Source organism: Typopeltis vanoorti, chromosome 8 (genome assembly GCF_054136105.1).
Source record: "Typopeltis vanoorti isolate ZY-2024b chromosome 8, IOZ_Tvanoo_1.0, whole genome shotgun sequence".
In the NCBI taxonomy this organism is placed as follows: domain Eukaryota; kingdom Metazoa; phylum Arthropoda; class Arachnida; order Uropygi; family Thelyphonidae; genus Typopeltis; species Typopeltis vanoorti.
The window spans coordinates 44,398,899-44,422,425 of NC_143556.1; the positions used below are offsets into that span (position 1 = coordinate 44,398,899).

The window sequence follows — 23,527 nt, forward strand, 5'->3', positions numbered from 1 at the left end:
TCCTAACCTTTAATCATGAATAAAAGAACTAGTGAGCAAAAAATAGAAGTGTGAAAATTATTCGAAAAGTAATTTCATTGGAAGAAAAAGTTGAAATAATAAAGAAAAATGAACAAGGCGAGTCCAGATCAGGGATAGGACAAGAACACAAAAATGGGTGAATCAACTGCTGAATACAAAGAGAAAGTTAAGGCTGCTTCAAGTTCATCATGCATGCACTCGAAATCAAAGTATTATAATGATTGAATTAGAGAGACTTCTTTTTACATGGATCGAAGATTGTAACTAAAAACGGATCCCGCTAAACACTGGCCTTATTAAATCAAAAGCATTGTCTCTTTGTAACCTGGAAAGACTGGGCTATCAATGATGAAAAAGGAGAAGAATTCCACGTTTGTGCTGGGTTATTTGAGTGTTTTAAAAAGAGAAATAGCCTACATAATGTTCTAATCACAGGAGAAGCTACAAATGCAGATAAAGAGATATCCAGAGATTTTGAAGAAAATTGTGTAAGAAGGAGACTATTGTGATCAACAAATATTTAATGTCGATGAAACCGGCCTTTTTTTGGAAGCGAATGCCTTCCAAGACTTTTTTGGCCAAATCAGAGAAATCTCAGCCTGGTTATAAAGTCGAATGAAATTACTGCTAGCAATCTGCGAGCCGTTTGGAAGCCCATTCCTCCACATTGTGCAAATGATTTTAGAGGCTTTTCAAATGAATCTGAGTTGATTAAATCTCATTCTGAGAAGTTGAGTGATTCCGACTTGCTAAATTTAGATACACAGCAATAAGATCCTGAAGAATATGAAGAAAATTTAATTACTGACAATCCCAAAGAAGTTTCACAGAAACAATTTCAAAATAGTTTTCGTACAATCGAAGTTTTTAAGCAGCAATGCTTAGAAACTGACCCTGGTGAAGAGAGAACCAGTAAAATTTGCAAAAAAGGCTATAGGGTCATACCATCAATTGTATGTAAAAAAGAAACAGAATGCCCGCCAAACTACATTAGAAATTTGAGGAACGAATTATACATTTTCCCATAGGTTATTATATTCGATTAGTGCGTTTTCGATTAATGTGCCCGTTTTAAAGAACGCATTAGGCACACAAATCGAGAGATTGCTGTAATTTAATGAAGAAAACATTCATTTCTTACAGTGTCAATAGGCAACTTGGCAATGTTTTTCCTTGGCCAGCTTGTCGATGTTGGTATCAATGTTGGAAGTTGCTATGCACTGAGTATTCTCGAGTTGTTGGTCCATAATCTGAGTTCTTGTCTTGGACTTCACATGCTTCATTCTGGAGAACTGTTCACATAGGTATGTGCTTTCTAACAAAGCACACATCTTCAAAGCATGCCAGTGAAGATTAGGGAATGCGTCTTCAGAAATGTAAGCAAGGGCATATTGAATAATTTTTCTCTCAAAAAAAGAGTTGTTTTGGAGTTTAAGCAGCTCCATTTGTACTGAGTCTGGCATTTTGGCAGCATTGACACTGAATGGCATTGAAAATAAATCTGAAGAAGACTGTTGGTTACGAAAATCAATAAATCTCTCTTCGAACTCACTTCATAACACAGATAATTTTGTAGCGTATTCATCAAGAGACAAACAGTTGGACTCAGCAAGAAGCTGAAAATGAGTTAAGTCTTTTTTGTGAGTTGTGCCTCCCAAAGTTTGAGCTTGGCCAAAAAAAGCTTTGATGTGATCAAACACAGTGTGCACTAGTTGATCTTTGGATTGTAGCTGCATATTTAGGTCATTCATATGCAACAAGATGTTGGTCACAAAGGCAAAGTCTGTCATCCACTTCGGATCGTTAAATTCCTTAATCAGATTCCCCTTGGTTTGCATGAACTGCTGTATTTCGCTCCTTAAGTCAAAGACTCTTTTAAGAACCTTTCCTCTGCTCAACCAATGCATATCACTATAAATAACCACATCGGCGTGATCTGCTTCGCACTCTTGGGTCAAAAACTCTTGGAATTGATGATGATTCAATCCTCTTGCCCTAATAATGTTGACGATAGTCACAATAACTTTCATGACATTCTCAAATCCAATAGTTTTCGCACACAAATTCTCCTGGTGGATTAAACAGTGGTAATGGACGAAATCTTTTCCTTCTAGTTCCAGTTCTTTCCATAGCAGCACAACAAACCCTTCGTTCTTTCCCACCATAGCAGGGGCACCATCAGTTACTACATGCTCGAGGTTGGTTAAGCTCAGGTCGAAACGCTGGAACGTTTTCTTGGCAGCTTCAAGAATATCAGTGGCTTTCGTTGTTCCCTTCATAAGTATGGGCGCTAGCAGTTCTTCTGTCACATTGAGTTGTTGATCAATGCCACGGACAAAGATAGACAGTTGTGCTGTATCCTTCACATCTGTGCTTTCATCTGAAGCAAATGAATATGACGTAAATTCGGACGACTGTTTTTTTTTAAAGTTCCTTCAATGTCATTGGCAAGTTCTTTGACACGTTGTGCTACAGTTACCCCAGACAAACTTGGTTTTTTAAACACTTCCTTATTATTTGGGAACGGAATATCCCCAGAAGCGATGAGGCACTCTTTCACAAACTTGCCGTCCAAGAAGGCTTTTGATTTTTTAGCAATTTTTCCAGTTATTACATACTTACTTTGACGCTTCCCTCTGCCTTTTAAACATACTCTGCTGGCATTTTAAATCAATTTGGAGATGGTTCACTTTGTCCACCGCCCTTGAAGGTGATCGAAATTGGATGCATGCTTTGTCTCATAGTATCGTTTTATATTGTATTCTTTTGATACTGACACTGACTCACAACAAATTAAACAGACTGGCTTATCGTCAATCAGCACAAAAAAGTTCAAATTGGTCCACTTTTCATTAAAAACCTGACAAGAATCACTTGATTTACGCTTTTTACTCGCAGACACCATAGATGGAAGATGAACCCAAGAAATTATCCAAAATGGCCATGTAACGGTTATTATCAACTGAATATGTCTCACACTAATGAAAAAAGTCTGGCAATATAAAACCACAATAGGCTATGGCTGACACGACGAACCAGCATGCTTTTATACACAAATATCACACTGTTCATGACTGACTGACTGTGGATGAGATGCTCTTGTATTTAGATAAAAATAATGAAGTATCGAGAACCTTCTAGATGTATCTGGAAGGCACTAGACAGCGCACTCAAACAAACTACTGCTTCAGCCATCCACCTGTGACGTCAGTACTAGTACTTAAGTATTGCTTGGAGCTGGTAGATGGCTGAAGAAGTATGTCTATTTAATATTTCTTTTTATAGGATTTTATGTCAAGCATCAAATGCACAGCATTCTTTGTGAATCTGGAAAGCACTTACAATTCTAAATACCGCAGTGTAGCTTAGTGGCCTGCTGTCTTCATCGAAATTATTTTTTATTTAATCGCGTTTTAATGTTAAGTAGTTATTTTTTCAAAATGGCCAGCAGGCCACAGCAAAGAGCTCCATGGTCCACCTGTGTCCCTCAGGCCATGCATTGAAGACCCCTGCTGTAAAACCCTTTAAGTAATTTAAATGTTTCTATTATATCTCCCTCTTTTTTTTACCTCTCAACCATCTTCTGCCCAAATCCCTAGTTTCATCTATTTTCTAGAGTACGGTTTTCATTAATTTGATACATAGTTTGTAATATATTTATCGCAAAATGCATAACTTGACATTTCTTCACATTAAACTGATATCCAATATCTTTTGCTCATACTGACAGTCTGTTTAAATCATCCTGCAAACTCTTCTCATTACCTTGATAAACTATTACCCTGTTCAATTATTTGTCATCAGCAAACAACTGAATATTTTCCATTAGATATTTCTTATGTCATTTATGTACAAATGAAACAGCACACCATTCAGCACACCACTAGTCATCTTTTTTGGTATATCTATCCATTAGCCACCATCGTATCCATATAACCAGTGTCATATCCATCCCCATTTGTTCTAATTTTCATAATGGAGTTCTGTGTGGTATTCTGTCAAATGCCTTTTGTAAAATCCAGCAGAATCATATATAGCCGTATCCTTTATCCACAGCTGATACCCGATTAAACTGATCAAGTAAGGCATGACTGATCCTTCACAAAGCCATGTTACTCCTCATAGAGTATCATATTCTTATCCATCTATTCCTGGATTCTCTTTTTGAACAGTTTTTCCAGTACCTTTATCACCACTCCTTTGATACTGATTGGTCTATAATTTGCTGCTACCACCTTAAAGCTTCCTTTATGCAAAGGAATTATTTTGCCCTCTTTCCACTTCCTTGAAACTCTGCTAGAGCTAAGAGTTAAAGAGCATTATCAGAGGCATTGCTAGTTCCCATGCATCTTCTTGTAAAATGCAAATTGATATCCCATTTAATCCCACAGCTGTATTTACATTGAGTTCTTCAAAGTTCGAAGAGCCTCCAATTCTTCCACCTCTCTTCCCACACCAGTCCCTGTCACATATGTCACAGCAGTAACCTCATTCAGATGATATACTCTTGCAAAGTGGTCACTCAGCTATTTTGTCTGCTTTGGTCGCCTCATTGCCATCAGCACTCCTTAAGGTTTTCCTTATATAGTCATTCTTCTTCTTACTTGCCATGTAGTGAAAGAACTCTTTGGGATTGCCTTTAGCTTGCTCGGTTAGTTCCTTCTCATAATCTGATTTTGCCCTCCTTAGCATTCTGGTGACCTTTCTTGCCTGAATTTTTACTGTTAGTGAGCTTGCTAGTCAAGTTTCCCCCCTTATATTCCCTTCAATAATAATTTCTTGTTTTGCACCTCATACTTAATGACACTAATCATCCATCTAACTCACACCTGATTAATCCTTCTGACCTTGGGTACACAATCTGATATTGCTTCCACCATAAGCCCCTTAATTATTTCCCATCCTTCCCTTGCAGATTTTTATGCCATGGCACAGCTTCAAGTTTCTTCCTAAGCATGTCGTAATCACATGCCTTGTAGTTTCACATATACTTTTTTCTTGACAGAATATTCCTCGTGCTTTACAACATCCGAAATCAAGACCACACCCAGTCAGAGGCAACGTGACCACCTTGGTTATGGATAGCTCTTCTGATCCTATAATCAGATTCGATACCCTTGTATCCTGAGTCCCCTCCATCACATGTTCCTTCATGTAATTATTTCTCAGTAAGTGTGTACATTCCATTTCCTTCATGCAATGTGATCTTTCTTCCTTCCAATCTGTGTTTCCACCCCCAATAATAATTATTTGACCTGCACTCATTGTACTAATTTGCTGATGCATGTCTTCCTGATCATCTCTGGAATCCACTGGCCAATAGCAGCAACCAACTATATGTTTTGTCTTATTGGCCTGAATCTTGCTTCAGGATATTGGATTGCAGGAAATTAAACTTTAAGGATAAGAAGTCAAAGAGGTGAGAATCATTTTCAGAAATTGGGAAGTAGTAGAGACATCAGATGAATGATACATAATAAGGCAAGGAAATTTTAAGTCACAGAAGATCAAAAATGGGAGATTCGAGTTTAGGCATCTTCTAGTAATGCAATTGGATTGCACAAAAGCATAAGTACCACACTTGTGGTGGAAGAAATCATGTATGGTATAGGTTGGATAGTTAAGATGAGCTGGGGTTGTTTTAGTAGTGATTTGAGGTTCATTCAGAAACAGGTAATCAGATTTGGATTTCTGCAGGTGATAGTGCACATTGTTAGGTTAGTGTTTATACCACAGATGTTGGTGATAATGTGGAAGAAATTTATGGGAATTTTTTTAGGGAGGCGTGTACAGTGACACTAAATTTATTTAGATTTACCTTAGTTTGTGTTCATATTTCAAAGGTTGAAGACAAAATGAGTAGGAGAACATAGTATGGAAAGAGATAGACTCTTCTTGAGAGCATCCATATTCTATGCCATGTCATGGCCTTTACAGTGTCCCTTGTATACCATTATACAGCCTTCCTCCAGGCATAACCTGGGCATCAAAGATGGCATCCAGATTATTTGCTAACTGATCAGGAAGCCTTATAAATTTGTTGCTATCATGTTTTGGCCCATGTACTAGCTAGCAGGCCAGCCTGTGTGTGTGTGCCCTCGATGATGAGGCAGGTTCTGCATCTGTGTTTATCTTGCATTCCTTTTGAGTGGTGTCACTCACACATGAATTTTGGAAGATCAGGGGGAACAGATACTAGAACCCTTACTTTGGAACCAAACATAAGCAACTTGGTGGTGTTTCACCAGGGGATGAAGGTTATCTGCTACCAAATAGGTCATTCAACATTGGTACGTCCCTCAACTAGGAAGATATCTGTTTTACAGTGAGAATGCACTCTGGTATTGCTAGAGCCTTTTGGTAGAAGTGGGCCATACCTTAAGGAGGTAGGGTTGTCGACTAGGAGAAGTTGTGTATTCCACATCACTGGCCTGTAGTGGCCTGGTGATGATAGTGTGACACAATTAATATTATAATAGTTGATTGCAACTGTGCCTACCTCTCAGAAGCCAAACTGATCAATTCCATGAAATTAAAAGCAGGGAAAAATTGATGATAGTAATAAACATTTTTAAAAAAGTTTAGCTTGAAATACAGGTAGTCCTCGACTTACAACGATTCACACTTATGACAGCCGAAATTATTATTTAAAATTCTCTAATTTACTTTGCCACCGGCATATATCACATTATTTTTGTATACGCATTGCAGCTTTGCTATTAGTCGACAAGCAAAGCCTATCACCAATACGCAATAGCTGCTGTTATGATTCACCCACTTCTAACTTATCACAGCCTTTGGTAGGTTGGTTACTAATCAGCAGTTGAAGTGTTCGTTTCTCTTGTTGCAATTTTTGTATCTCATCATAACTCTATCATGTCCAGTAAGAGAAGTAATACTACTGATGAAAATTCCAACATAAAAAAGAAGGCGAGGAAAGCTTTAAGTTTAGATGTTAAAACAAAGATGATTAAAGCATATGACAAAGGAAAGAAAGTCGGTGAAATAGCATGAGAAGAAAAACTATCGCATTCAACTGTTTCAACAATTATAAAAGATAAATCAAGAATAATGAGGCATGTGAATGAGAATAGAGAAGAATAGTGAGGCAGCTAAAGGGGCAGTTAATATGAAATGTACAATTTTAACGGAAAAAAGGGAAGGGCCAGTTCATAAAATGGAGAAGCTTTTAATGATATGGATAGATGATCAAATCAACAAGAATATTCTTCTCAATTTATGACTTCCTCAACTGGTACATTTGTAAATAAGGATACAACATCAAGACTTGCCATTATGTCTTGATGCCATCAAGACTTACTTTCCGAGACAGACATAATGGCAAGTCTTGATGTTGTATTCCTCTCAGTTTGTTTACGAGTCAAACAAAAGCACGCAGCCTATCTGATAATTTAAAGAAACAGCAAGAAGATAAATACGTCGAACATACATTTAATGCTAGTAAAGGTTGGTTTCATCGATTTGAAAGCCGATTTAACTTACGTAACATACGAATAATGGGAGAAGCTATAGTTCCAATTTTGAAACTGCCAAAATTTTCAAGAAAAATCTGAAATAAACAGATATCAAAAATGGTGATTTTTGAGGTGTGTTTATGTATTTTTTTCTTAAATTTTTTTTTCTTAATTTTGTATTTATGTATTTATATGTATATGTGCTAATATATTATTCATAAATGTTTATGTAAGTATAAACATTTTAACCATTTTAAGTTAAATAGAAACCTAATTTATGAAAATATTATAACACAAATCAAGAATTAACAAAAGTCCTCGACTTACGACGGCAACGTTGGAACATAACCCCATCGTAAGTCGAGGACTACCTGTATAACAAACATATCATATAGTGAATTATTTAAAATGTATGTGTTATATTAGATGTAAAATACATAAAAATAAATAATAATTAATAAAGTTGTTCATATTTTTAAATTTTCTATAAACTTGTGGAGCGAATCAATTTGGCAGCTTAAAAATATGGAAATTGAAAAAAAAAAAAAAGTATTATTTATTATGGAACGTTCATCAGAAACTTGATATTTGATATAGGAACTTTTTATTATTATTATTTTATATCATAATATTTATTTATATATATTATTATATATAATATTATTTAATATAATATTAAATATTATAATAATATATTGTAAACAGTTATTGTTATTATTTAAAAAATATTATGCACATGTAAATATTTGTTATGCACAATCGTGTTCATGCAGTGTATTATAAATATTATGTATAAATAATAAAATTTGACTGAAAAAAAAATATTATTACTGTCATTATAAAGAATGTCTTCAGTGTCAGATGCATCCAATGCTGTCACCTTGATTTGTCTTTAAACTTATTTTTGTGATATTCATGTTTAATGGTTAAACCAGACTCCTACCAAGCGCATCCCTTGAGGGAAGCCCCAACGGGTTTCTCCGAATAAAGAATAAGGAGCCGTGGACCAAAGGGTATGACAGAGGAATGGCAAGCCAGCCACTAAAATGTCGAAAACTTCCATGGATTATTTCTTGACTACCAGGAATACATCTCATACTCGGTGAGAAATCTTCTTTGTGGTCAGAGAAATGTGATAAGTATATAGCTACCGTAAATATCAGATCTCTTTATACAAAGCAGGGAAAACTCCAAATTCTACAAGAAAATCTGATAAGGATAAAGCGGGATATTATAGGAATCTCAGAAACCCACTGGACAGGAGAAGGATGCCTAAACATGTCAGAAGGTAAATTATTCTATTCAGGAAGAAGACACAATGTGCATAGCGAAGGAGTTGCAATTCTAATAAAATGAAATCTTACTGCGAGTATAACAGATATCAAGCCTATCTCATCCAGAATAATAGTAATTAGACTGAAAGCCAAAGAAAAAGGACTACACATACAGATTATTCAGATTTATGCACTGGATGCAAGTGCTAATGAAGAAGACATTGAGCTCTTCTACAATAATCTCCAAAAAGAAATAGATAATACTAACTGCAGAGACATCTTATTCATAATCGGAGATTTCAACTCTGAGATCAGAACTTAGAGTTGAAATTAAGTAATGGGGAAATTTGGAATTGGAACCGAAAATGAAAGGGGAGAAATATGCTCAATTTCTGCAAAGAAAACAACCTTGTCATCTCAAATACAATGTTTTACCATAGACCTAATTTTAAATACACCTGGACCTCACCAGGTAGAGAAATATGAAATTGTATAGATTATATCCTAATTAGAAATAAATGAAAAACCTCAACCAAAAATGATGCAGATAAAATTCAAAGTCAACTATAAAAGAAATAGGATTGATAAACCCCACATGAAAAAGTTAAAAAATAACCAAATAAGACTAGACATTAGGAAAATTGAAGAAATAAATAGGACCCAAACAGATGAGAAACCAAAAACTTTTGGAAAACAGGAAAATAAATATTAACTCAGCAAGGGAAACTTTAGGAATTTATAAGAGACCAATAATAAATAGATAACATCTGAAATTTTAAAAAAAATGTGAAGAAAAAAGAAAACTAAAAACAAAAATAAACAGACATACTTCAGAAGAAAACAAGAAGAAATACAAAAAATTCAAAATTGAAATTGATAAACTCTGCAGACAATCTCAAGAAAACTGGCTAAACAAAAAAAGTAGAAAAATGCAAGGCATATAAACACCATAACTCAAAAATATTACATAACACAAAGAAATTACAAAAAACTTTTCACCACTACCTCTAACAGTGATCAACCATCATGGTGAGGAAACAGGAAATCCAAATGCAATAAAAACAAAATGGATGGAACACTTCCAAGAAACCTTTAAGAATGAAAGCAGTGACTACCTAATAAGGCCTCATACTAACTCACGACATGACACCTTAATGATTCTTCCATCGGAAGTGGAGAATGCTCTAAAGCAAATGAAATCTGATAAAGCACCAGAGATAGACCATATTCCATCAGAAGTCTGGAAAGAAGATTGGATAAGATGGAGAACAGGAATTATCATACCAATTTACAAGAAAAGTGATAAGAAAAATTGTAAAAATTACAGACTAATCACATTACTCAGCTGAAAAATATTTACAAGAGTATTACAGAACACAATAAAAAGCACATATGAGATCATTCTTAGTGAGGAACAGGCAGGCTTCAGAAAGAATCATTCCACATTGGATCAGATATTCATAATACAAAGACTGTCCGAACGGTTAGCCTAGTGGCTATGTGCTTCGCAACCATGGGCCTGGGGAAGGAGTGTCCTAGGTTCGATTCCCGTCAACGACATGAGGAGCTTAAGGATCTTCCTCAGCCATGGCCAAGTTAGCCGGTCTTGGGTGTGGAAAGCAGGGTTTTTTCCACCATTTCATCTGTGGTTTTTTATCCCGCAAGCAGGCAAACCAGCCCCATGAACACACATGGATCTACAGTCATAAATACTTAACCCCCATGAGGGGCGCAACTTGCCCCAGTTGGGACGGGGGAGAAATAGGGAGGAAACTCCATACGAATGAAAATACAAAGACTAGCAGCATTATACTGGGAACATAACAAAAATATCTATTACTGTTTTATGGAATTTAAACAGGCATTTGACTCAATAAATAGAGTAACTTTATAAAGAATATTAAAACAGAAACAAATCAATGAAGATACCCTAGACTTAGAAAAATATTATAATCTCACAGAAGAAATGATTAAATTTAACAGTATAACAACAGATAAAATAAATGTCAGTAAAGGAGTAACCCAAGGATGTCCCATCTCCCCATACCTTTTAACATCTACGTAGAGGATATGGTTAACCAAGTCTTGGAAGGAGAAAAAGGATTCAACCTAAATGGTTATAACCTTAATAACATAAAATATGCAGATGACATCATAATGATAGTGGACACAAAGAAAAAATTGCTAACCTAATAACCAAACTAAACAATATGGCTAAAGAATACAGCATGACCATAAATACAGACAAAACAAAAATCTTGGTAGTTGGAAAAAATGAAGAAAAAGTAAACTTCTCTTTGAAAAGGATCAAGAATTGAACAGGTAAAACAATTCAACTATTTAGGAACAGTAATAACAGAACTTAGATACCATGACTACTATTAAATATAGAATATTGACAGCATGGTCATCATTTAATAATCTAGGTAAAATCTGGAAAAATAATAAAATCTCCAACCTCTAAAAATAAAATTATATAATGCAATTATAATACCCACTGTGTAAAATGCTTCAGAAACTTGGACACTCAAGAATACAGATATGAAAATCGGAGGCTTTCGAGATGAAATGTTTCAGAATAAATGAATAAAACAAAATGGACAGAAAAGAAAACAAATGAAACTGTAAGACAAGACCTAAACTAGACAGACTCATTAATAGAAAAGATCGAAGGAAGACAACTTCAGTGGTATGGGCATTCTCTCTCGACATGCCCACCACAAAGGCTACCCAACTTCACTCTGTATGCAAGATAAGAAGAAAAAAGAAAAAAAAAAGAAAGACCAAGAACTAAATGGATAACATCAATAAAAGCTAACTCTGGATTACAAACATATAGACAGCTCACCAGCCACTCAAGAAACTAAGACTCCTGAAGGTTGTTGTGGAAACACAGAAGACTCAACCCATCCCCAACAGAAGAGGACACTAAGTAAAATCACAGTCTTTCTTTTGTTAGATTTATCAGAAAGATATAACAAGGGCTAGTCTACATTTTTCAAAATTGATGGTTTACCTTCTTTGGATTTTTTTAATAGCTATTGAATCAAACTCTATATATTTGTTAAATTTGCATTTGAATTATATAATTTGTGGTGGTGACCTCTCTAATTTATTCCATTCCATATTGAGCCAGTTGACTGATAATCCCATAGTTTTCATTCTGTTAGTGATGGAGTCTTCGAATGGTTTGGAAAGAAAGTCCTCATGAGTGATCTCAACCATATGAAATGTTTTTTTTCTTCTTACATGCTCAGATGATTTCAGTATGCTTGCAGTGTTTACAATTCTTGCTTTAATAACTGCTTCGTAAACACTGCAACCATACTTCATAATATATGTCCATTATGGACAGCTATTGACAGCAAATTGGAGTTAATTGAAATAGCTTTTGAAATACAGTATATTAACTTCTATTCAGAAACCATACATTGTTCTGCCATTGTATTGTGCAAAATGGAATTATGGAGGTTAATTGTTTGGCTTCTAAAGATTTCTGAAATTTAGTACTTGAGCGTTTGCTCAAGTACTAAATTTGAGGAATTTATAGAAAAGGTGGAGTTGAATACTAATATTAAATTAATAGATAGCTATCAACAATTTTTCTTTAATTGAGCTATTATTTTTCAGGTCTCTAATTTTGAACAGCTTTAGATTGATTTCTATCCTCTATAGATTAAAAACTTGAGAAAAATCTCTCAATTGTATCAACCCACATGTATCTTGGCATTCCTCTAAGTCTTTTTCCTGTTTTTTTTTTTTTTTTGCTTCGAACCTTTATTTTTTGCCATTATAGATTAGCTGTAATTACAAATTGTTGAATGTGAATAATACCAGGTTATTTTTTTGATAGTGTAGTATCAGAAAATAAGATAACCTGTTAAATACCCATTAAAACTTGTAAAGGTATCATACATTTAGTACTACTTTAAGTATGCTCATAAACTGGCAATGAGCTCACATTGGGTCATGAAATTCATCTACTACCTAAAGGCATTCTGAAACAGTTATGTCCAACCTGGAATTCAAACAGTCAGTACAGTAAGAGGGAAAAATCATGAGAGCTTTTCATAATAAGCTTTCTTTGCATCAGTGGAATTAGTTCACAAACACAAGTAGACATTTTCTATTATGTAATTTCAAATCTAACAGCCCTCCTATCATATACAACATTTCATAGGTGGGAAAAAATTCCTAAAAATAATGGATGGATGTGACACTGGTTAAGTGGATAAGAGGGTGGCTACTGGACAGATATCAAAAAGTGGTATATGGAGGAGCAGAATCGAGGTAAAAACAGGTGACTAGTGGTGTGCCACAAGATTCATTACTAGGACCATTGCTGTTTAATTTGTCAATAAATGATATAGGAAATATTCAGTTGTTTGCTGATGATGCGAAATTAGGTAGAGTAATAGTTAATCAAGGTGATGTGGAGAGCTTGCAGGACAATTTAAATAGGCTTTCTGTATAGTTTAAAAGATAATGGGTGTCAGCTTAATGTTTAGAAATGTAAAGTTATGCATTCTGGGATAATTAGATTACAAGCTGTGTTATCACATTGCTGGCACTGTACTCCAGGAAATAGATGAAGCTATAGATTTAGGAGTGGTGGTAGACAGAGAGTTAAAGTTAGAGGACATATTGCTAAGGTTGCTAAGATTAGCCCATAAGATTACTTGGGTATTGAAGAACACATTAACAAGTAGAGATAAGGAAGTTGTCAATCCTCTTTATAAGGCCTTGATATGCCCACATCTGGATTACTGTGCTCAAGTCTGGTCTCCTGGGTTTCTTGGGGATGAGGAAGTGGTGGAGACGATTCTGAGGCAAGTGACCAAGATGGTGAGTGGCCTATGGAATGTGCCCTATGAGGATAGACCGAAAGTGTATGGATTGCAGAAGTTGGTTTATAGGAGAAAATGAAGAGATATGATAGAAACATTTAAGTTGCTTTAAGGATTTTATAGGATTGATACAGGGGAAATGTTTCAGCACTACTTGTCTAGAGGGACCAGAACAAGGGATCATCCCTGGAAATTGAATAAAGGTGTGAGGACTAGATTTTTTGCTTGCAGAGTGGTGAATGAGTGGAATGGGTTGCCAGAGTCAGTTGTGAGTACTTTGTTTGTTAATGGGTTCAAGGAGAGGTATGATAGATTGGATCTCCTGTGATGAGTCTTCAGACTCCATGGAGGTGCCTGTATAAAAATAATCATTTAATTATGAACTATTCCATTTCAATCACTGTAATTATATTTATTCTCTTCCAGTATTCTCTCCCCACTCTCAGATGACAGCAATTTTTTTTTTTTTTTTGGAAACTTCATTGCTGGCCTTGGTTGGCCAAGTGGTTAGCATATCCATTTTCCAGCCAAAAGGCTGCATGTTCGAATCCTGCTGTGGGTGTGGATGTTTGTGATTGTGAAAATACTAGTGGTGGTGGGCAGTAGATGGCATCGGTGTTGATGATGATGGTAGTTGCGGTTCACTGTAGTTGATGAATTGATGAGTGGTGGAGACAGAGTTGTAAAGTGGGTGTCCTCCCTCGATGAGTCTTTGGGCTCCTTGGAGGTGTCATGTAATAATAATAATTTAATTTTTCATTGTAGTGTGACTTTAGTTCAGGTGCAATTGCAAAATGCTATTAAAATAGAATTCTAATTTCATATTATGTTTTGTTTCAGAATTTAAAGAAGAAGAAGAAAGAAGCATGTAAAGAAGAGGAGCTAGAATCCTCAAGGAATATCAAGAAACAGAATATGGTATTAGAACATAGAGTTAAGCACATCAGAAAAGAAAAGCATAAATCATCTGTAAATACAGTAACATTTGAAAAAGACTGTGACATAACTAAAGGTTTAACTCCAAAAGAATGTAGAAATCCAAAATGTATAATTTTGTGTCCTTCAAGGAAAACTGACACCAAGAATCCTAAAAAAGATTTAGCTAAAAATGATGCTTCAGATGAAAAGAATGTAATTTCAAGAACTAATTTCAGAAAAATAACATTCAAGATACAGAATGATATAAACAAAAACCGCAGTCCTAGAAAAAGTATTCTACTTAATCAAAAAAGTATAAAAAGTGTCAAAGGTAATATTTTATGCAAATCTTTATGAAATAATCATAATCAGTATCAAATATCCTAGCAGTTCTTGTTATAAATCTTTAGTTTCAGAAACCAACCAGTTCTTTTGGTGCATCTACTTTCATCTACACTTTTTTTTTACTATACATCAATAACCTTTTATAGTTGACTGCAAACTCAATCAACAGTTTGCTGATGACAGCTCATTTCCTTCTCTCATTTTGAAAAACCTTGCACAGTTGGAATATTAGTTTTTGCAGTCCTAAATTCTGATATCAAGCCATTCTTTAGTAGAGTTACGATAACTCTGCTGATTTCAGTGTCAGTGAAATCCTGCCTTGACTATGTTCAATACTGTCCTGCATTATGTGAAAAAAATAACTATTTTTCTTTAGTACAAAACTCTAGACAAGATATCTCTCCTCTTGAGACACTTGCAAATTCCAGTCTATTGCAAAAAGGGGCTTCTTCATCATCCAAAAACTTTTTTTTCTTTTGCTCAACGCATTACTTTGCCTTATAACTATTGACTGTATCATAATCAAATTCCTAATATATTATTATTATTACATGACACCACCAGGAAGTCCAAGAACTCATCAAGGAAGGGCACTTGCTCTACAACTCTCCATCACTCAATCCATCAACTACAGTGAACCGCATCGTCTACACCAATGACATCTACTACCCACCACTAGTATTTTCACAGACAATCACAAACATCCATGCCCACAGCAGGATTCAAACCCACAGCCTTTTGACTGGAGAGCGGATACGTTAACCACTCAACCAGGCCAGCCTATATATCCATGAGAGGTGTACAGGATATTATGACAGTACTGCATGATAAAGTTTATATTATTACTAACTTCCTTTCAAAAAAATTCTTCCAAATTAGTCTATTATTTGTCAGGACTTCAGTGTTGTCGCATTTATATTTTGATTTTTTAAGGACTTCTGATTTCATCAATCCATATAGATCTTGTTTCCATGGTTTTTTTTTTCCCCTACCATCCTATATCAAACACCTGTTTGACTAAGCTTTCTTCTATTCTAGCCTATTCTGTTTTTGATTATCATCTAAGATTAGCTCTACTTGCACATTTCTGCCAGGTTCCTTCTTAATATTTTTATTTTTAATAGAATTATGCCAATGTTGAACCCATTTACTCACTCCCCTAACTTTACTCAGAACTCTGTCTGTGCTTTATAGTCTTTGATCAACTGTTTTTATTTCTAAACCAGTAATTAGATCTATTAGTTAAATTGGCTTGAATACTCTCTTGTATACAGCTAGTTTAGTTTGATTAATTTCTCTTTTCTTCCAAATAAGTTTATTCACTATCAAAGCAGGTGGGGAGTTAATTGAAATCTATTTCCGTATTTAATTCACTACTTTCACAAAAAATTGTGCCTAAATATCTGTAATGTTTTATAGGTATACCATTCAGAACAAGCTGTTTTCAATATTTATGCCATTTTTTGTCTTTGTCTTGTTACTGCTGATTTTCTTGCAGTAGTTATTCAGTTCAGATAAGAAATACTGCAGACTTGTACAGGATTTATTTAAGAGTATAACATCATCAGTATAAGTAGAGCTGAGATTAACATACCAGTTTTTTCATTTAAGCCTAATGCTACTTTCCTTCATAATTTAATCTATATAAATGAGGAATAAGATGATAATGTGCACCATTGTCTTACACTTGGTTTTACACAAAAACAACTTTCTGTATCTTCTTCAATTCTAGCTGCTAACTTGCAACCTAAATATGACTGTTATTGCTGGATATGATGTCCTGTTTACATCACATAATTTTAGCATTTTTCTTGCAGATTTTCTCACATTTTATCATCTGTTTTTTAAAGATCTACAAAACTTAAGACATGGATCCTTGTTATATTCTGTTATTTCTTAGTTATTTGTTAAAGTAAAAATTTGATTCTGATATCTTCTATTTGGCCTTAACCCAGCTTCTTCCAAGTTTCTCTTTCACAATTTTTCTCAGGCCCTTCTCAAGTATATTAGCATAAATCTTACCTTCAGCACTTATAGAAATTCCTCTGTTCTCAAAATTGGTTTATTTTTTATTATTTATTTATTTATTATTATTCTTTTTTTTATAGAGGGTATCAGATATTATCAGATCTCTATTCCAGTTATATGGAATTTGAACTTCTGAGCCTTCTGATTTATTCAATGCAGCCACTGTAGAACTTTTTGATGGCTTTTTTCCACTCAAGTGTTAATATGTACTCCTGATTACATTCCCCTTTAATAGTTTTGATTTTCATTCTGTCACTTCTTTTTTCATTTAGTAGTGTTTCAAAGTAATTACTCCAGACATCTAGAATATATATTCTAGATGCCCAGAGTAATAAATATATATATATATATATATATATTTATTATATTTATATATATATATATTTATTATATTTATATATATATATAAATATATAAATATATATATATATATATATATATATATATATATATATATATATATATTTAGAAAATGAATATTTAATTGACTAGAACCTGAGAAAGTATTAAAAAAAAAAAAACTTTAATGAATAACGACTAGTTTCATCAGAAATTCACCTGAAGAAGTCGGGACACCAATGAAACTAGTCATGATTCATTAAAGTTTTTTTTTGTGTTATTCTTTCTCGGGTTCTAGTCAGTTAAATATTAATTTTCTAAATATATACATCCCGAGTCAATTCCAATAACAATATATATATATATATATATCAGTGGCATCGCGTTCCCATTTAGGTTGGGTGTGCTGTCGTGTGCTTATGCAACCTGTGCTACAAAATTTCATGTCAGCTTGACTATATGATTGCATTTTTGTTGATGTATGAAAGTTTTCAGAGTGCATAGCTCATCTTAATTGGTCCAATTCAATTAATTGTAGGATAACTTTGAATACTTTAATTTATCAATTAATATGATTTTAAATATTGAGAGCATAAAGGTCAAATGAACAATAGGTCAAATGAATATCTCACCACAAAGTTAAAAAAGGTTTAACTTTGTGGTGAGATTAGATTATCATTGGCAAATACTACAGTGAGACATGGATAATTTGAATTTTTATTTGATTTTTAAATACATCCATATAATATGCACAGAAATTGGAAAAAGTAATCACTTCGGAAATTATTATTTTTCTGGATTGAACCAAAGAAAGAAAGACTGAAATAACTAATTTTACTTACTTATTTATACACAAGTTCTAACCTCATTCAACTATAATCATACACTCCTCAAAAGCTCTGGCAGAAAATGGGACATTCAGTACATCGTCAACATTGTTTCTCATTGTAAATATGAGCAGAAATTATAAATATATATTAAAAATTTGTCTATATCAGTGTTGTAAACACATTAGTTTACACTTACTCACATAAAACAGATGAAACTCAGAAAGCAAAAACAGCAACTCATGACAAATAACAATGCTCAATAGGATTGCTTCAAACAATAACCAGTCACAGCAACTAACAACTTCTGGGTGCTATTGTCTCAGTGTACATCCTGCCACACTTCTGGCTCATTTAAAACCACTGAAACGCTAAGAATTTAACACACTGCCATCTGCACATCTGTTTAAAAGGCTCAAAGGTGTTAGTATATGTGACCTCATACCCGAGCTATTAACGTGAATGTGATGCAATGTTTATGTGTTGAAAAGTGTTCTCTTCATGAAGCATTAATATACTGTGTTTAATTTTAGGAATCACATTAAACTAGGAAACAATTAGGGGATTCTTTAACAGGAATAAATGCAAAAATAAAATATCAGTGATGTTGCTATTCCTTGGGCGTGCACCTACCACACCCAGAATATTCACCCCTGATATATATATATATATATATATATATATATTCTAGGATTACAACCCAGATAGAATAATTCTAATCAGAATAAAGGCATACCAAGTTAATGTTACACTCATACAGGTGTATGCACCCACTACAGATTCAAATGAAGATGAGGTAGAAGAATTTTACAGCAGCTTGCAACAAGTAATATACAGTATTGATAAAAGAGGTTTTGTATTATAGTATGTGATTGGAATGCAAAACTGGGTGAAAAAAGAAGAATGAGGTATCACTGGAAAATTTGATTTAGGACTGAGGAATGAAGCAGGAGAAAGGATGTTGCAGTTTTTGTGTTGAGAACAGTTGTTTATTGCAAACGCTTGCTTCCCACAACATAAAAGAAGATTGTACACATGGACTTCACCTAATGGAGAATACAGAAATCAGATAGATTATATTATTGCCAGCAGATGGTGGAGGAGTGCTATCTAACTAGCAAAAACACTATCTGGTGCAGATTGTGAGATAGATCATGAATTATTGATAGCTGAAGTTAAATTGAAATTGAAATTAAGGGCTAAGATGAAACCAAAGGACACTATCAGATTTGATTTAAATCCTATAAATCAAACATTTAAAGTAGAAGTTGGGAAGAAATTAAAAAGTTTGGAGAAGACAGGAAGAGAATTAGAAGAACTATGGGAAAAACAAAATGTACAGTCATAGACACAACAAAGAAGACTCTAAATAAAGCAACAAGAAAGAAAGATTGTAAATGGTTGTCAGAAGATGCTATTCAAAAAGCAGAGGACAGAAGAAAAATGAAACTTCAGAGAAACAAAGAAAGGGTTAGAATTAAGGTGCAGATTTCTAGAGACAGTCTAGGAAAGATTAAGAAAAACATCTAAACAAAAGGTGCAAGGAAATTGAAGAAAGCAATATCATGGGTAGAACAAGAGATCTGTTTAGAAAAATAAATGATGCTACAGGGAAGTTTATCCCTAGATTAGAAGTTGTAAAAAGTAATGCAGGTAAATGTTTGATGGAAGAAAAAGCAGTGAAAAAAAGACGGAAAGAGTATGTAGACGATTTGTACAAGAAAGATAATAATATTAAAGGAGAATTAAAAGGTGAGAATTTATCGAGGAACCATTATAATGAAAAGTGAAGTGATATCAGCAATGGAACAGCTGGCAAAAGGAATAGCTCCTGGTTCTGATGGTGTGTTAGTGGAATTCTTGAGAGCAGCTGGGAATGAAGTAATGAAAATGATGACTGAAATACTGACCTAGAGATTGTAAAACATCAATATTCATCTCAATTCCAAAATAATCAAATCCCAGAAATTGTGAGAATTACAGAACCATCGCATTTCACATTCAAGTAAAATTATGCTAAAAGTGATCCAACAAAGGTTGGAGCCATATGTGAATAGAGAAATGCCACAATAACATGCAGGCTTTAGGAGAGGTAGAGGAACTAGAGACCAAATAGCAAACATGAGAGGATTATGAAAAGAACAAGAGAATTTCAGAAGGAAGTATTCATGTTTTATTGATCATAGGAAAGCTTTTAATTGTGTGGATCACAACAGACCATGGATTGTAATGAGATCAATGGGAATACCTGAACATCTAATTCTCTTGATAAAAGAGCTGTATGACAACCAAGAAGCTTCAGTAAAAACGATCTTTGGAGAAACAGGCAGTATTTGAGTGGAAAAAGGAGTGTGGCAGGGTTGTATACTGTCACCCTACCTTTTTAAATATTTATAGTGAATATATTATGAGAATGGCTGATTTAGACAACGATCCAGCTGGAATTAAGATTGGTAGCAGAAAAATAAATAATTTAAGATATGCAGATGATACAACCCTCATAGCAGAAACTAAGGAAGATCTAGAGCGGTTGATTCTATTAGTTAAGACGGAAAGTAACAAAGCTGGACTTAATTTAAATATCAGCAAAACAAAAGTGATGTTAAACCTGACAAAATTATGAAAGATAGAGGTGCAAGGCCACAAAAGTTAGAATTATCAAAGCAGTGGTATTTCCAGTAGTGATGTATGTATGTATGTGAAAGCTAGATTATTAAGAAGAAAGGCATAAAGCAAATTAATTCATTTGAATTGTGGGTCGGAGAAGACTATTAAGAATCCCATGGGCTGCAAGAATGACCAATAAGAAGGTTTTAGAGAATATAAAGACAGAATGCTCCTTGGAGGTGATGATCGCTAAATAGAAGTTTATGTACTTTGGTCATATTATGTAACTTGATGAATCATTGGAGAAACTGTTTATAGTTAAATTCAAACTGAATTTAACTATAAACAGTTAAATTCACTTTGAATTTACCAACTTGAACTTACAATTACTGATGAATTACATATATATATTTTGTAATCTTTTTGTCTGATTCCTTTTACAGTACTCTTTCTATCATTTCTAATATTTTTCAACAGCCTCCAAAAGCTTTTGCCAGCTTCATGATATTTAATGTCTATATTTTTACCAAAGTCTTCCCATTCCTTTTAATTAATTTCTTTTACATTGTGTCATTCTTTTGTTTTTCTCTGAACTTTCTCAGAGCACAGTTGCTGTAACATTTGATATTCTTTCTTCTTTTCCAGGACTGCTTCTTTATCTTCTCGAATCCACCATCAGGTTTTGATTATTGTGCTTTACGGTATAAACAGCACCAGTAGAACAAAATAAACAATTTATTGCGTTACTAATATTTGAAATCAGTCTTTTCAGAGCACAAATTTCAACTTTTTAAAAACATGCTGCACTCACATTAGATTGTTATAGAATCAATTCAAATTGTAAGTGAAAATTACTACCCTCCTATCCAGGTACCATCTAGGAGCCAGATAAAAAAGAAATTCAGAGAACTCAGGCTAAATATTATCTTAGAATGTCTTTGAAATCTTTAGCAAATTAATTTATGTTTATTTATTTATATATGTTCTGCAGTGGGTGCCCCCCCTCCCAGTTTCTGTATAGAATTTCTAGAAACATACCCTGCATGCAGATTGTCTGACGACACTATAACATGTTTGATCTAATAACCTAGATACGTTAGTTACATTTTTACCGCATTTAAACATCAAAACATACCTTAAATTAAGGGGATATTAAATCCCACATAGTTTTAAAACTGAATAAGAAACTCAAAGATTGGAATCAGAGAGTTTCTTGCCGAATATAGTAAACTATAAAGTATCGGCGACACTAGCGTTAGCCAATGCAAGTGATCCTAGTACGTAGTACAATATCGGATGACTCGTTGCAAAGGTGGGGGAAGTTCAGATCGCTATTCTTAGGTATTTTCCATAATGTAAAAACACATTTCCTAGGAAATGTATGCTGTTATTACATTATGGAGGGAGGTCACTACCCAGACCGGTTTCAGCCTTTTTTGAGGCTTCATCAGTGAGTAGCTAGACCTAATACCCAAGTGTATAGCGAAAAGAACTTATATGCTCTGCGAACGAGTTTTCCAAACAGGTGCAACCATTAAGTTACTTAAGTATAAAGAGCTAATAAGCTTCATTTCGGCAATGAAAACATTACTTAAATTAAGGGGATATTAAATTCCAAATAGTTTTAAAACCGAATAAGAAACTCAAAGATTGGAATCAGAGAGTGTTTCTTATTCGGTTTTAAAACTATGTGGGATTTAATATCCCCTTAATTTAAGTAATGTTTTCATTGCCGAAATGAAGCTTATTAGCCCTTTATACTTAAGTAACTTAATGGTTGCACCTGTTTGGAAAACTCGTTCGCAGAGTATATAAGTTCTTTTCGCTATACACTTTGGTATTAGGTCTAGCTACTCACTGATGAAGCCTCAAAAAAGGCTGAAACCGGTCTGGGTAGTGACCTCCCTCCATAATGTAATAACAGCATACATTTCCTAGGAAATGTGTTTTTACATTATGGAAAATACCTAAGAATAGCGATCTGAACTTCCCTCACCTTTGCAACGAGTCGTCCAGTATTGTACTACGTACTAGGATCACTTGCATTGGCTAACGCTAGTGTCGCCGATACTTTATAGTTTACTATATTCGGCTAGAAACTCTTTGATTCCAATATTTGAGTTTCTTATTCGGTTTTAAAACTATGTGGGATTTAATATCCCCTTAATTTAAGTAATGTTTTCATTGCCGAAATGAAGCTTATTAGCTCTTTATACTTAAGTAAATCAAAACATACATTTTAGTACAGAAAAACTTTACAGTATCCTCAAAACGCTTACATACAGAGCCAGGGCTATTTGTTTTAATCACACAACCATTGCCACAGAGCTTGGTTATCTTCAAGATACTTTTTAATTTAAATAAACATTAATTTAATGATTGTTCATTTGAAGTTTAAGCAGATTACGCTGAACCAGGCATGGCCAACTTCATTCTATAAGAGGACCAATATATGATGAGTGGTAGCGTCACAGGCCGCACACTTTTAGACAGAACTTAAATAAAAATAAACTGCATTTTTTCAAGGCAATAGTTATGTATATTGAATACTATATTTGTTAAATCATTTTACCACTGGGAGAACAATATAAAATACTTGATTGATTTAAATATAAGTTGTTAAATTAAATTTAATTACATATTTCTGGTTTTTTCACATGTAACACAACTTAATGAGAATACTGTGGGCCTTCATGTGTGGCAACAAGTTCATCAAAGTCGATTTTCAACGATGATGAAGATATTCATAACAAATCCTGAAGGTGGTCATCAGTTGGTCGACTTCTTTGTGATAATTTAACCAGCCTCATAGTTGAGAAAGTGCATTCACATATGTATGTGCTTCC

The 23,527-nt window shown here is 34.1% G+C and overlaps 1 protein-coding gene across 3 annotated transcripts in view; it reads left to right on the forward strand.

Annotated features, from left to right (window-relative positions):
• Swt1 (Swt1 RNA endoribonuclease) overlaps positions 1 to 23,527 on the forward strand; it is a 368,135-nt gene that overhangs the window by 51,298 nt on the left and 293,310 nt on the right. For all 3 annotated transcript variants that reach the window (XM_090396646.1, XM_090396647.1, XM_090396648.1), the window contains one exon: positions 14,458 to 14,866. In XM_090396646.1, the coding sequence (XP_090252772.1) occupies positions 14,458 to 14,866 (409 nt within the window). The remainder of the gene's footprint in view (positions 1 to 14,457; positions 14,867 to 23,527) is intronic.